Below are 14098 nucleotides of genomic sequence, written 5' to 3' on the forward strand. Positions count from 1 at the left end.
TTTCTCCACTTCAACGAAAAAAGCTCTTCACTTGAGAAAACCCTTCTCTTCACAGAAGAAATATCCATCAGTAATTGAAAAAATATGATAAAATACAACAAAAACAGAGTAAGAAACTCAGAGCTACCAGACTTTGCTGCTCCCAGTTGAAGCGCATTCTAGAATTAATATTATATATAAATAAATATATAATAAAGACAACGTTTCGAGCGACTGGCTCTTCGTCTTATTTGACTCCGTACAGCAACAATATAATAATAATAATAATAATAATAATAATAATAATAATAATAATAATAATAATAATAATAATAATAATAATGATAATAATGTGCCCCAAAACCCCTCTACAGTGGTTCAGTTTGCAAGTAGGTGTGTGTTTTAAATAGATAGCCTGGATAGTTTTACGCATGCTTCTGTGCGTCTGGCACAAGCTTGCCAGATGCACACATAAGGCATACAACAACCACTTGATTTAGTTTAGTTAAAGGTCCCATATTATGCTGTTTTTCAACTATTTCACATGGTTCTAAGTTGTCCAACCATATAGTATTCCTAGTGTATTGTCCCCAAATCAATCTGCAGCTCTACATCTCAGTAATCTAAGGCCCCGTCCAGACGAATCCGTTTTTTTCGAATCCGGATAAATATTTCATCGGATCGGCCTCGCGTCCACACGAATCCGGCGTTTTCATGGGGTGAAAACGGTATTTTTTGAAAACGGGTCCCAGAGTGAGAAAATTTGAAAACGCCGCCCCAGCGTATTCGTCTGGACGGCCAATACGGATTTTTTCTGAAACAATGATGTCATGCCCCCAGCCGCTCTACCTGTAACCTGAGACACACACACACACACACACACACACACACTGCAGCAGCAGCTGCACACTGACAGTCTATGGACGTAACAACAACAACTGCCGACTACCGTCAGGTCGCTCAGACGCTGCGGCTGAATCACGTCTGTTTAATCATCACTGATCGTCATATTTACTCTGACACGACTCCCTGTCAACATTTAATCCATGTTTGAGTTTGAAGACAGCGGGGGACTTCTTCTATTGAATTACAGCGGGGACCCGTCTTCTTCAGCTGTCTGAAGTGTTTATGTGTGGCAGGCAGCGCTGCAGCGCCACACAGGCTCCACACACATGCCTGCAGTAGGTACTACAGCGTTTTGGGTCGTTTTCAGGTGATCGTGTGGACGCAGATATTTTTGAAAACGATGCCGTGTTTACGGAGACTTTTTTCAAAACGATTAAGAAAAAGATTGGATTCGGTGAAGCCGCGTATTCGTCTGGACGGGGCCGAAAAGTGTCTCTCCAGAGCTCTCCTGCGAACGAGCCATTTCTGTGTCTGCACCTTGAAATGCAAATAAGATGTGTAAACCACGTCCACTCCACAGCTGTCATGGGGAGAGGGTGTGGTTTTCACTACAGGTACCAGTGTTGACATTGGGACAGGGGTTGGGCATTGATTTCCAAAAAAAAAAAAAAAAAATTCTGAGACTGGCATCTTGTCTGAAAAAATGTAAATGTTCTTTCTATTTTTTTTCTTTTTTTTTTTTTTTTACTGTGGCAGAAGGAGAAACATGGAGAGACTCCTACTACCATCAGAAAGTTCTGTGTTAAACTGTCAAATAAAAAAAACAAGTGAAACTGAGGAGCAGCACAAACTGCACTGTTGTATGGACTGATGAGAATATTGAGGTGGTTTTGTGCCAGGAGAGGAGACTTCCTCGTTCAGATGTCTCTCATTCCGTGATGAGGACCGCTGCGCTGATGAGAAGCGGTATCATTCCAATATTCTCTGATCCGTAATTTCATTTTTAATGACAGGCGGCTGTTTTTCAGTCAATGATTCAAAAGGATCATCTGGCCGCCGCGGTACCGACTGCTCCTGCCGTATCTACCGCATCTTCATGTCAAATGACGGACGGGGAGAGAGAGCGTGTGTGTGTGTGTGGATGGGGGGGGGGTCGCTGTTCCAGAAAAGTGTCAGCGGGCGGAGCTCAGGGTTTTCCAGACTGGCCCAGGGGGAGTATAAGGAAGTACCGGGAGGTGGAGTCACTTGAGTTCAGCGCATCCTGACGTCAAGTCTGCCAGCACTTCCAATTCGCCCGTTTGGAGACACGATCTCAAAAAAGTGTAGAAATCAATTAAGGGAGTGAACAGACTTTTTTCACCTCCAGGCGTCATAGAAAGGCCACGGGAACACATAGGACCACTGCTAAACCTGTAGAAAGTGGATTTTGCATAATATGGGCCCTTTCATTTTTTGTTAATTTTCGTTTCTTTTGGATTTTTGTGTGTATTATGGAGCCGTTTTGGCCCATGTTTGTAAGTCTTTTTCCCCCTGGATTATATTTTCTAAAGATGCAACAAGCGAGGTCGGAGTGTGTGATTGAAAACCACCATGGTCTGCTCCCCGTTCACGTATCGCCTCCTTCGGATGCCGAGACTTTGTGTTTATTAGTTTTAAAACATCATACGTAGTAGGCAGCAGCTATTACGTTTGTGGAAAATGTATTACGTTTGCAGGATTATTACATTAAAAGCTGCATATTTTTATAACGTTTGTGGTTTATTACGTTTGTGGGCATTATTACATTGGCGGGCGTTACAAAAGGAATTAACATTTTTCAGTGAATCATATGATTTTTACCATGGAAAATGTCCTTCCTGGGTAACGGGAATGGATTTGAAAATGAATTAAAATGTCCATCATTGTTGGTATTTAAGTTTATAGATAACTATAGTTACAGCTCAACAAACACTTACTGCTCAGAAAACAACATTTTTAGCGAAATTAATGTAATATATTTGGACAAATACTGAAATGGCATCATTAGTTGCTGTCGACCATACAATATTTCATGCCAAAAAGGGAAAATAGATGGAAAATGTCTTAAAATGGTTTACAGTAAAGTTAAAGGGGTTGTTTTTGTATCCTCACCTTAAGAAAACATAATTGAGTATTATTACATGAGAAAAAGCTCCCGCACACTGTCATCACTTGCAGAGGTTTTATTGAACAACGTTTCGGTCCTGAGACCTTCGTCAGGTTGTTCAATTCAATTCTTTCACACGACCCTTCCTGGTGGTGATTACCTCAGACACAGATGGGTCAGGTACAGTTGGAACCTCAACTGCTGGAGCAGTCTCAGCAATCGGCACATCTCCTGTGTCATTGTTGACTTGACCGTTGCAGACTGATGAAGGCTCAGAAACATCAAAGTCCATTTCCACAGGTGTGCGGCGAAGATGTTTGACATTCCTGATCGCTTTTGATCCATCCTCTGTGTTGACCAGTTCAAAAGAGTTGTCAGCAGTGTTTCTCAGTAATACATAGCGAGTTTCTCTGAATGTTGCGTCAAGCTTTCCATTCCATTCTCCATACTGGCAATGTAAACTACGTCACCAACTTTGAAGTCGTACTCTTTTGCTCTGTTGGTCTGGTCAGCATACTGTTTCATTTTGGTTTTGTATTCCTCGTGATGGTTTCTGACATCTGTTACTTTCTCCTTTTCTTTTGGAGTTCCACTTGCCTTCTCCAAGCTTGGACATTTAGTGCGAATGTCTAATGCCTCTGGAAATGAAGTATAGTAGTCTATCACATAGGCCTGGGACAATAATAAATTTTGCTGGACGATATATTGTCCCACAAATTATTGACGATAAACAATATTATTGACACATTTTTTTGAGAAGAAATTAACCACTAATATAATAATAATATTTCATAATAATGCAAGTAGACCCTTTTAAATGCGATAAACTTTTATTTCTCATGAGTATTTTTTTTTAACCATTGTAATTGGAATGACAAGAACTTATATAGCTACTATCCTAAATAAATAAAATAAACAAAAAATAATAAACATTGCAGTGCAGCTCTTCTGTCCAATAACGTTACACACCTGAAGCTCCACTTTTCATTCAAACAAACTAATGTGACTTCCACAGATGTAAGATTTCATCAATGAGACCAGCATTTATCTCCTAAAAAGTATTAAACCAGCCGGCGGTAAACCTCTAAAAACCTGCTGATAAGTTTTCTTAGTCGTTTTCTCCCCCAATGACGGAGGTTCACCGGCCAGTGAGCTGCTGCAGACAGACGGCTGCAGACTGTAGGAAGCCCCGCTCCTCCTGCTCGCTGCTACCACATCAGCTCCAAAAACGTGGGAGGAAATCTCCTAACAGGCGATATGTGGATGAACTGACCACAGACTGGGGGTCTAAACTGTGACTTTCTGGCATGAAAAAATATTAAAACTTTAAAAAGTGACGTGTTAACAACGCGGCAGCAAGAATTACGGTAAAATAGCTTTTAGCTGCTTAGCTGTACAGCTAGCGCTGCCGGTTGCTGCCAAATGCATTCTGGGAAACAAAGATCCTGGATGACTGAGAAGAGGGTTCACTCCTTTCATTCTGCTATGAAACAAACGGCCCAGGTGCTGAGACCGATGCACAGAGTGAAGCCTCTTGTCATCCAGCCTGGTTGGAGGCCAGAGACCAGGAAAACTAATATGTGCGCATGCACATGGCGATTTATCGAGGCCGGAAAAACTATCGAGTTCATTTTCATTTATCGTGCGATTAATTGATTTATTGATTATCGTCCCAGGCCTACTATCACAGTTAGTATTGGTTTTGGATAGAACCGACCAGATCAATACCTATCATAGTCCATGGTGGTAGTTTTAGTGGTTGAAGGGGTTGATCTTTGTGTAGTGGCTGGTTAAGCACACAAGTGGAGCAGTTTCTGATCAATCTCTCCACATCTAGGTCCATGTTGGGCCAGTAGAATTTGCTCCTGAGATATTGTTACGGATCACTCCTTGGTGTGTCCCGTGTCCAATCCTCAGTGCTTGTTTCACCATTGCTTTAGGTAACACAATCCTGTGTCCTCTCAGCACAAGTCCATCATAAGTGCATAACTCTCCTGCACATCTGTTGTAAGGCTGCAATTCCTCTGGAACTGGATTTGGCCATTTTCCTGTCTCAACGATTGTCTTTAGTTGCTTCAGTGAGTCATCCTCTGTCATTTTCTGTTTTATGTCCTCAAGGCTCATGGCTTGTACCTCATGCATCGTCACTGATAAAACTCTGTTTACATATGTTTCCACATATTCGTTATTCTCTGTCTCCGGTAAAGGAAGTCGTGAAAGCGAGTCCGCTACGTTGGACTTTCCGACAATGTGTTCTATCTTGTAGTCATATGGTTGCAGTCTCAAACCAAGTCTCTGTATTCGTGGTGGTGACAGTGTCGCTTTCTCTGGGTTGAACATGTAGATGAGGGTGTTCTACACCATCCTCTTAATAATACTGTGTGTTACCATTTCTGTTGATATTTGGTTTAAATTACCAGGAATAAATAAATGTTGACTGATGATTCTGTGTCTTTACCTCTGTAGGAAGTCCAACCCCTCCTCCTCCTCCTTCTCCCAGTAAGTGATCAAATCATAGCACATATTTCACATGACTTCAACACTCCTGCCTGACACTAAATGACTCTGATGTTTTCTGTTTTCTTGTCAGCTTTCAAAGAGCCTTGGAGGAAAATATCCTGGGGGTGAGTACAAATAATTGTCCATTGTCCACATGGTGACACCGTTTTGTTGCATTTCTCTGCTCATCAACACTGAACCAAAATATCTCATGTAGCGTATTTGTTGGATTGTGATGAAATTCGGTTCAGACATTCATGTTCGCCTCAGTATTAACTGCAGTGACCTCTGATGTTTCCTCTAGCGCAGGGGTGGGCGATATTTTTTTCCAGTGGGCCATACTGACTCCGTTAAAGTGAAGGGCCACACAATTGGAAATAAAATTTGAACATGGAATATTTAGTGCAGAATTATTTTAAACTACCGGTACATAGATTTGGTGGGTTTGATTGTGTTATTCACCAGCCCTCTTTAAACAAATACATGATCATAGGCTACTCATAAATATTAACTTAATTAATATAATAATTAACATAATTAATATTAACTACTCAATTAAGTACTATGATTCAGTGAGACTGTTCTATTTGTGTAACAGATCTGCATCACTCAATGAAGACAATATTAGGCTTTTGTATAATTTTTACTTACAGAGAAACACTGTGTCCACTGTCTGTGTACATATCTGCAGCTTTGTGCACACGCGGAGTAAGGGTTGTCAGTTAATGAGAGCAATGCAGCTCCCTTTGCAAGTTCATCAAAGTCTGGCGTCATTTGTGTTGTTGCAATGCGCAACACAGAGGACAGATGTTCATCCGTCAGCCGTGATCTGTAACGTGACTTGTTGTAGTTCATCACGGAAAATGTTTGTTCACAGACATAGGTGGAGCCAAACAAAACAAGCATCCTCCGTGCATGCCTGCGCTGGTTCGGGAACTGCGTTTTGTTCAATGAGCCATAGAAGCTGTCCAGTGTGGAGGTGCTGAACTTCTCTTTCAGACTCAGATCGCACTGGATGTCAATCAGTTCGAGTTGCACATCTGGGGGCGCTTTCTCGCTGTCGAATGAGAAGGGAGTGGACACCAGCTGCAGTTCTGGTCCAATCTTCTCAAAGTCAGAGAAACAGCGGTGAACTCAGTGTGGAGGTGTGTCAGAGTAGTGGAGTATCTGTCAGTGTGGCCGGGTGGCACATTCAGTGTAGCCAGCGTTGCGAAATGTGTGAAACACTTGTTGTTCATCTGTCGAGAAAACAGGATCAGCTTGGCTTTGAATGCTGTCACATGTGAATACAGCTCATGCACAAATGCATTCTTCCCCTCTAACTTCACGTTTAGGTCGTTTAGATGGCTCAGTACATCCACCCCAAATGCAAAGTCACACATCCAATCCAAGTCTTGCAACTCTGTGAACTCGTCTGCTTTACCTACAATTCCGAGAAACGTCATGATCTCTCCTCTCAACTCCCACGCACGATGAAGCACCTTTCCCAGGCTCAGCCAGCCAACATTGGAGTGGTACAGCACGTCCGTGTGCTCTGCTCCGCTTTCCTCCAGCAGCTGAATGAACTGGCGGTGGTTGAGTCCTCGGGCCCGGATTAAGTTTACGAGTTTTACCACCGTTTTGGTGACATGATCCAGTTGCAGCACAGATTTACACAGGGATTCTTGGTGAATAATGCAGTGTAGGAAAATAAAATCTGAGTTGGGATTGTCATCTTTCACCCGGTCCTGTATCCTCTGCAACAGTCCGCGTTTTTACCAGTGAGGTTCGGTGATCCATCAGTGGTCACGTTCAGTAATTTAGTCCATGGCAGGTTGGATTTCTCCAAACATCCTGACACGCATTCGTAGAGGTCACACCCCCGCGTTGTCCCTCTCATCGATTCCATGGCAAGAAATTCCTCCACGATTTCAAACTCATCATTGATCCCTCTTATGAAAATAAGTAGCTGGGCGGTGTCTTTGATATCTGTGCTCTCATTCAGAGCAATGGAAAAATAGGTGAAGTCGGCTGCTCTCTTTAGCAGTTTATCAGACAAGTCTTCATCAATCACTTCCACACGCCTGGTAACTGTCCGACAAGACAGACTGATTTTTTCAAACTGACTTTTATTGTCAGGGCACAGGATACCAGCTGTCTCAACCATACAGTCTTTCAAAAACTCACCCTCTGAGAACGACCTGCTGTGTTTGGCTATCTTATGAGCCAGCATGTAGCTTACTTTTGTGACTGTCTCATGTATGGCCGTCTGCTTCACAAAAATATTCTGATGGGCGGTTAAATCGGAGGACAATTTCAGGGCCCTTTGTTCTCTCTCCCGCGACGATAGGTTGGTGGCATAGTTGGCTTGCTTCGTCAAAAAATGTCTCTTAATATTATATTCTTTGAAAACAGAAATTGCATTTTGGCATATCAGGCATACAGCCTTTGAACCCACATGAGTAACAAAATATTTAGTCCACTCTGTGTTTTAAAAACACGACATTCCGAATCAACTTTTCTCTTTTCCACAGAACTCATCTTGACGATCATCAAACTGTCGAGGAAGAGTCAAGGAGGGAAGCGCATTTTCACCCACTCTGAATTAAAATAGCGCCCTCTGTTGCAATCAGATGGTATAGCAGTTCAAACTCATATGCTTCTATAATGCGGGATTTTTTTTTTCTTTTCTCCTCTGTGGACGCTGCGGGCTGCACTGAGACAGCCGGCCCGCGGGCCATAAAATGTGTGCTCTAGCACCATCATCAGGTCATTGTCATGTCAGTACTTCAGCTTCTGACAAGTAGAACTAATGACTAGTTCCCATCAGCCCCAGCTGTACTCCCTGTTTCTTAGTTATTAAATGTTAGCATGCTAACAAGCTAAACTACAGGGTGAGCATTATATCTGTTACACATCAGCATGGGAGCTTCATAACCATCAACATTGTACCACACTAAAACTGTAACTAAGCTCAGAGCACAGCTATTATTGTTATTATTGTTATTTTTATTCTCTCTACTTTTAAACAGAAACAACCAAGGAGATTTTGATTATGTGAAGGATTATAAACCTGAAGTCGATGGGGTCAAACATCTCAGAGTTTTGCTCTATGGACCAGTTGGTGCTGGAAAGTCCAGCTTCATCAACTCTATCAGCAACACCTTAGTGAGGAGAATGACCATTCCAGCTGAAGTCAGTTCTACGACCTCTGACCAGAGTCACACTAAAAAGGTACTTGTTTTGTTATTTTTTCACAAGTGCCAGGTATTACCACAGTTTGAACCTTGATCAGTTTGCATTAACACCTCCATAACATCTTAGATACTAGTTCAGGGGTGCCCAATACGCTAGGGCTGAACGATTTATCATTTTCTGATCGAAATTGTGATTTTAAACAACCACTACCACTTCCACTACACCAGTGTTTCCCATTAATTAAGAAAGAAAAATAAAAGTGTTTCACCATCTCTCATCTCTGTCAGTCAGCCCCTCCACCTGCCATCTCTCTCATGTGCATGCATACACGCTCACGCACGCACGCACACACACACACACACACATACCATTTTACCCTTCGTTAATACCAAATTAAGTTGAAAGTGCAAAAATTACTGCACCAGCATGGCAATTAATATTAAAAGCAAATAAATATGTGAATACTGTGCAAGTGGGCCTAAGTTTTCACACATTTTGTAGGATAATTTTAAAGTATAGCTTACTATTCATTTAACAGATATTTTCTTTTGTGTGAAATATTATTTACAATTACAAAGTCTTCATAAGATTAGATTCTATGGTTAAGTTTATCGACTTCAGGGTCCATCCTTTGCTCATTATCACCAAAAGTACATTTTTTATCTAGCTTTTACGATCAACCAATCACAGCTTTTGAAATTATGACTCATACCTAGCAACGACGGTCAACCACACCTCCTCACTAAGATAGGAGTATCTGTCCATTCCTTGAGTTTTCTGAGAATGTTTTACTCATTTATAAAGTCTTAAATAACCTAGCACCATCCTAAACTGATCCGTGGTCCTGAATGTCGGCTGTCTAAAAGTCGCTCAAATGAGCTCTACTGAGAACAAGCTGTTTCTGTGCCTGCACCTTTAAGTAACATGGTTACTGTACACGGCAAAGATCATTACCACTTGACCTGGGTACTTACTACCACCTGTACCCAGGAGAGGCCACCCCATGCATTTATAGCCTCCCCTATATACACAAGGAAGGAGCTCCTCTCAGACCCATTGTAAGCAGCATTAACTCGTGACGTATAACATCTCCAAGCACCTCGCCAGCATCCTGTCCCCTCTGCTGCTGCCTAAACTAACGTGTAAAAAAAAAAGAAAAACAAGCGACATTCGCCCCCCCGCCCCCCAAAGCAACAGGACCATGTTATAAACTAAAAAATTAAGACCATTATCATTAATCTGTCACATTTTATTCATGTGTCTTTCAGTATGAAACCCATAAAATCCAGAAAGGAGCCAGAAGAGATAGGATGTTCTACCCTGTTGTTTTCAATGATATTATGGGTCTGGAGGACGACACTGAAAGTGGAGTCAGGGTGGACGACATCAAACTGGCCATGATGGGACACGTGAAGGAGGGTTACAAGGTACAACTGTCACACCTTTGTTCAGTAAAACAGACATATAGAGGTTGACAAAAACATCAATATCATTACACACACAATAATGGGGCATGGGGTAATGTGGTTATTAATAGCTCCATTAGTATTGTTGTTGCTATCATTGCTGTTATGTCTTATCATTATTATAATTAATACTGATCTCCATCACTGTTCTCTGACACATATCGCTTCCCCTGCACATCCATGAGAACAAACCATTTCCATTTTTCCCTTCTCATTTTATTTTATCTTTCTTTTCTCTTCTTTGGTTTGTTTTTATTTTGTGTTATGTTTGCTCCATTTTATTTTCTGTTGTTGTCTGTGTTTGCCTGATCATCACTTACAAATGTGTTGTTCTATTATGCATCTCCTTCTATTATTTGATGTCACAACCATCACCTTAGTATTAATATTGTTATTATTATTTCCACTTATTCAGTCCTTTTACTCTCTCTCTTTGTGCTTCTTTATCTCTATTCACTTTTTTCCCTCTCTCTCCCTTCATCCGACTTTCACCATGCCTCCTCCTCCTCCATCCCTGCTCTCTTAAACTTACTAAGACTCACACACACACACACACACACTGCTGAGATGCCGGGGAAGGCACACACAGGACGGAGCTGCTAATGATGGGCCCTTTGGTTTGATGGCAAGCAGTGTGGGGGTCAAAAGGTCAGTTATCCCTCAACAAAACATCACCCAGAAGAGGGGGGGGGGGGGGTAGCAGGATCCTCTGGATTGGTCAGGCTCCCTCCACCATGATCGGGGAGAAATATTTCAGGTCCTTTCACTCCTGTCCTGTCTCAGCCTGATTAGTCTGGCCTGACGGAAGTGTGTTGCTACAATTAGCCTGTGATTGGCCAGAACGAGCCACCCGGTGGAAGTCCTGCCTCTGTGTTGCAGCTTTCACAGTCCGCCCGGCAAAGGGAAACATCAACAAACAACAGGAACCAAACCATAGATCTATTATACATCCGTGTCATGATCTGAACAGAGGAAGACATATCCGTCAGCGGTTGCCGACCGTCGTTACACCGCGGACCCAAATCCAGTTTCCAACCAGCAATATTTTGCAAGGAGCACTGTTGCTATGCCGCCAACCACAACGATTGTGACTGGATGAAAGAATTCCAAACGGCCGGAGCCTTTTTGTCTCCGATCGCAGAATCATAGGCGGACCAGCCAGACCCTTCTTCTCTGGAGGAGGGTCTGGCGAGTGAGACTACAGCCTGATTATGGTGCAGCTCTTCTTTCTATCATTCATCCTGTTGCATGAAAAGTGAAGATTATTGTATAACAGTGAAGATATTAATAAAATGGTGGTACATCATATCAGCTGTCACGTTAACATTCAACTTCATTGTAGTCAGTGCTAGGACTTCTGTCAAAGATGTGTGACACCACTGTATCAAACATTGTTTGGTCTTGAGGACCAAACAGCTGGTGATGGGAGCAGCTCCAAACACTAAGGTCATAGCAGAAATGTTTCCTTCATAGTACAGGGCAAGCTGTATAAAGTTCATGTCTGTTACAGCCCCAAAGCAAAAGAAACAAAGGCTCAAATGCAAAGAGGCCAGTAACATGAATTAAGGACCCTAACAAAGGGTCTTATACTTTGAAAAACAATTAACCAGGCTTTATTTAACCAAAAGAATCATATAAATCAAAATCAAATAACTTAAACGGGATGCAGGTGCCGGCTGAACAAAACAAACATGAAACGGAGGACAGAGACTGACCCAACAGAGCCAACTAAAGCTGCCTAAACAAATGATCTACCTAAAGGAACAAGAGAACCAAAACTGAAAAGAGGACCAGCGGTCACCTATACCCCAAACTAAAACAGTGATATAAGAAACACATGGGGACGAATAAACGGAGGGGAAAATAATGACGCTTGGAATGAAACGGGAAAAGGGAGAACGGAAAACAAAACCTCTTCCCACCGGGACTGGGAGTGTGAGTGTGAGTGTGATCAGAGAGAGGCACCTTTCTCCACCTTCTAAATACTCCCGCCCCTATGAGTGGAAACACCGCTCAGATGTGCATCCACACGGAAGGAGCCGACAGAGAGAAAAGACTAGGGACGCGCAGCAGAGGAGGCAAGGGCACACATAATGTCTCATTATTAATTAGTGTTTTTACATTATTTTTCAGTTCAATCCCATGTCTTCATTGTCCAGTGGTGATCCATACTACAACCCTTCACCCTCTCCAGATGATAAAGTCCATGTTCTGGTTTGTCTCCATTCTGCAAACTATGCAGAAATTAAGGAGTCAACTCTGCAGAAGATGAAGGAGATCAGAGAGCTAGCCAGCGACTTGGGTAAGAACAGAGATCAGGGGTGTTTCAGAGACCAGAGTACACAGCTACAGATAATCAAGGTATAACTGAAATAACAATACGGACTTGTTCAATATCCAAATAATCAGAGATGTAATTGATTTGATGGTTGTGCATCATTAGCACCAGATCTCTAGACTAGGCTCTCCAGATGTAAGGATCATGAATATGATCATGTTGGAGTTGACCTTTTGGACTGTGAATGAACTGTTTTTAAGTTGGTTGAAGAAGCCTCTTTTCTGGAACACCTCCATGTGTTGAGTGTTTTATATTTGTTGGGATCTAGAGACTAAACAAAGCTGCAGGTCAAAAATAGACTTATAATAATATAGAGTGAATCTCTGCATATGCAGGAATTCCCCAACTGGCTGTTGGCACCAAAGTTGATGAGGCCTGTGATGAAACTCAAAAGGATCTGAAGAACATCTACAAGAGCAAGTACATTAAAAAAAAGGTGAATCCCTGTCAGTCTTCTCACCAGTTTGTTACATTAATGTTTAATAATTTCAGCTAAGATATGTTGAACTTTACAATCTGTTTCAGAATATTAGCTAAAAACTTGTGAATAAAATCAACGATTGTTTCTTTCAATCTTAGATGAAGGACTTCAGCTCAGCACTGGGTGTTCCAATGAACTGCATCTTTCCTGTGAAGAACTACAGTGAAGAAGCCTCCACTGATGATGATGTTGAAACTTTGATCCTGAGTGCCCTGAGGCTGATTATTGATTTTGGAGACGACTACATTTACAAAATGTTTGATAATCAGTGATCATCGTCCAACTAAATCCCATCAGATAATTGTGTCTGTTCTTCACTTACATTACAGCTCCACAAGATACTAAAAATAAAGTCACATTTAATTCAACACATTTTCATAGTCGTAGTGTAATGCGCAATGTAATTATTGCATTTGCATTGATGACGTGTTGAGTATCAATATTAAAAGATAGTTTATATGGTGGTGCTTTTCTTTCTAAAATTCCAACTAAATTGCACCATCGTTTACAAACAGCTCAGGTGCTGGATTAAAATGTATATAACTTTAACATAGCTGTCTCACCACTGTCTGATCAGCCATAGTTTGGTTAATTAATAAATGGCAGTTGGATCTGCATTAAAGGTAATTATTCATTCAGTTGATCTTCAGATGATTTTCAGAAATTATAGAATTGTTTTGTCTCTAAAATGTGTGTCCAGAGTTGCACATGGAGAAGATTCAGACCAGGGGCCTCATTTATCAAAGAGGGTGTAAAACTGCTACTAAATTTTTGCTTACGGTGAAAAGACGAAAATGGCGTACACCAAAAATATTTACACCTTTTTCAGATCAATCAAACTGTGCGTACGCACAACTCTCCGCAATAAATCACACCAGACCCAAGAATGGTGCACACGTGAACACACCTCTTACTCCACCCCCGGAACGCCTATATACAACTATATATGGTCAGCACGTGCATATTTAATTAGCGCTCTGTGGAGCGGCTACAAAGTGACAACAAAGTGACAACGGAGACAACGGGCGGAGGGCGGGGGAAAGATGCGGAACTACATACACGGGCGATATCGAGCAATAAATCAGTCAGAAAAATGATCTTGCATTTTAATAAGCTACAATAAAAACAAAAACCTCCCAAATCTCAACAAAAGGGAGCAGAAAGAAGAAGAATCTTATGTAATCTGC

At 41.7% G+C, this 14098-nt stretch overlaps 1 protein-coding gene, 1 long non-coding RNA gene and 1 pseudogene across 2 annotated transcripts in view; 1 reads left to right on the plus strand and 2 right to left on the minus strand.

Annotated features, from left to right (window-relative positions):
* The window catches only part of LOC146960052 (uncharacterized), a 77671-nt gene that overhangs the window by 34478 nt on the left and 29095 nt on the right, over positions 1 to 14098 (minus strand). The window lies entirely within an intron of this gene.
* On the plus strand, positions 5547 to 13288 carry LOC146960054 (interferon-induced protein 44-like). The gene is made up of 6 exons (XM_085772670.1): positions 5547 to 5574; positions 8461 to 8662; positions 9895 to 10053; positions 12226 to 12394; positions 12766 to 12866; positions 13010 to 13288. Exons 2-6 carry the CDS (start codon positions 8606 to 8608, stop codon positions 13181 to 13183), a joined length of 660 nt encoding a protein of 219 aa, XP_085628796.1. The 5' UTR covers positions 5547 to 5574; positions 8461 to 8605; the 3' UTR covers positions 13184 to 13288.
* LOC146960055 (general transcription factor II-I repeat domain-containing protein 2-like) lies at positions 6472 to 7328 on the minus strand (annotated as a pseudogene).

Source organism: Trachurus japonicus, unplaced genomic scaffold, assembly GCF_045865225.1.
Source record: "Trachurus japonicus isolate A0001 unplaced genomic scaffold, Traja_1.0 AP030749.1".
NCBI lineage: Eukaryota > Metazoa > Chordata > Actinopteri > Carangiformes > Carangidae > Trachurus > Trachurus japonicus.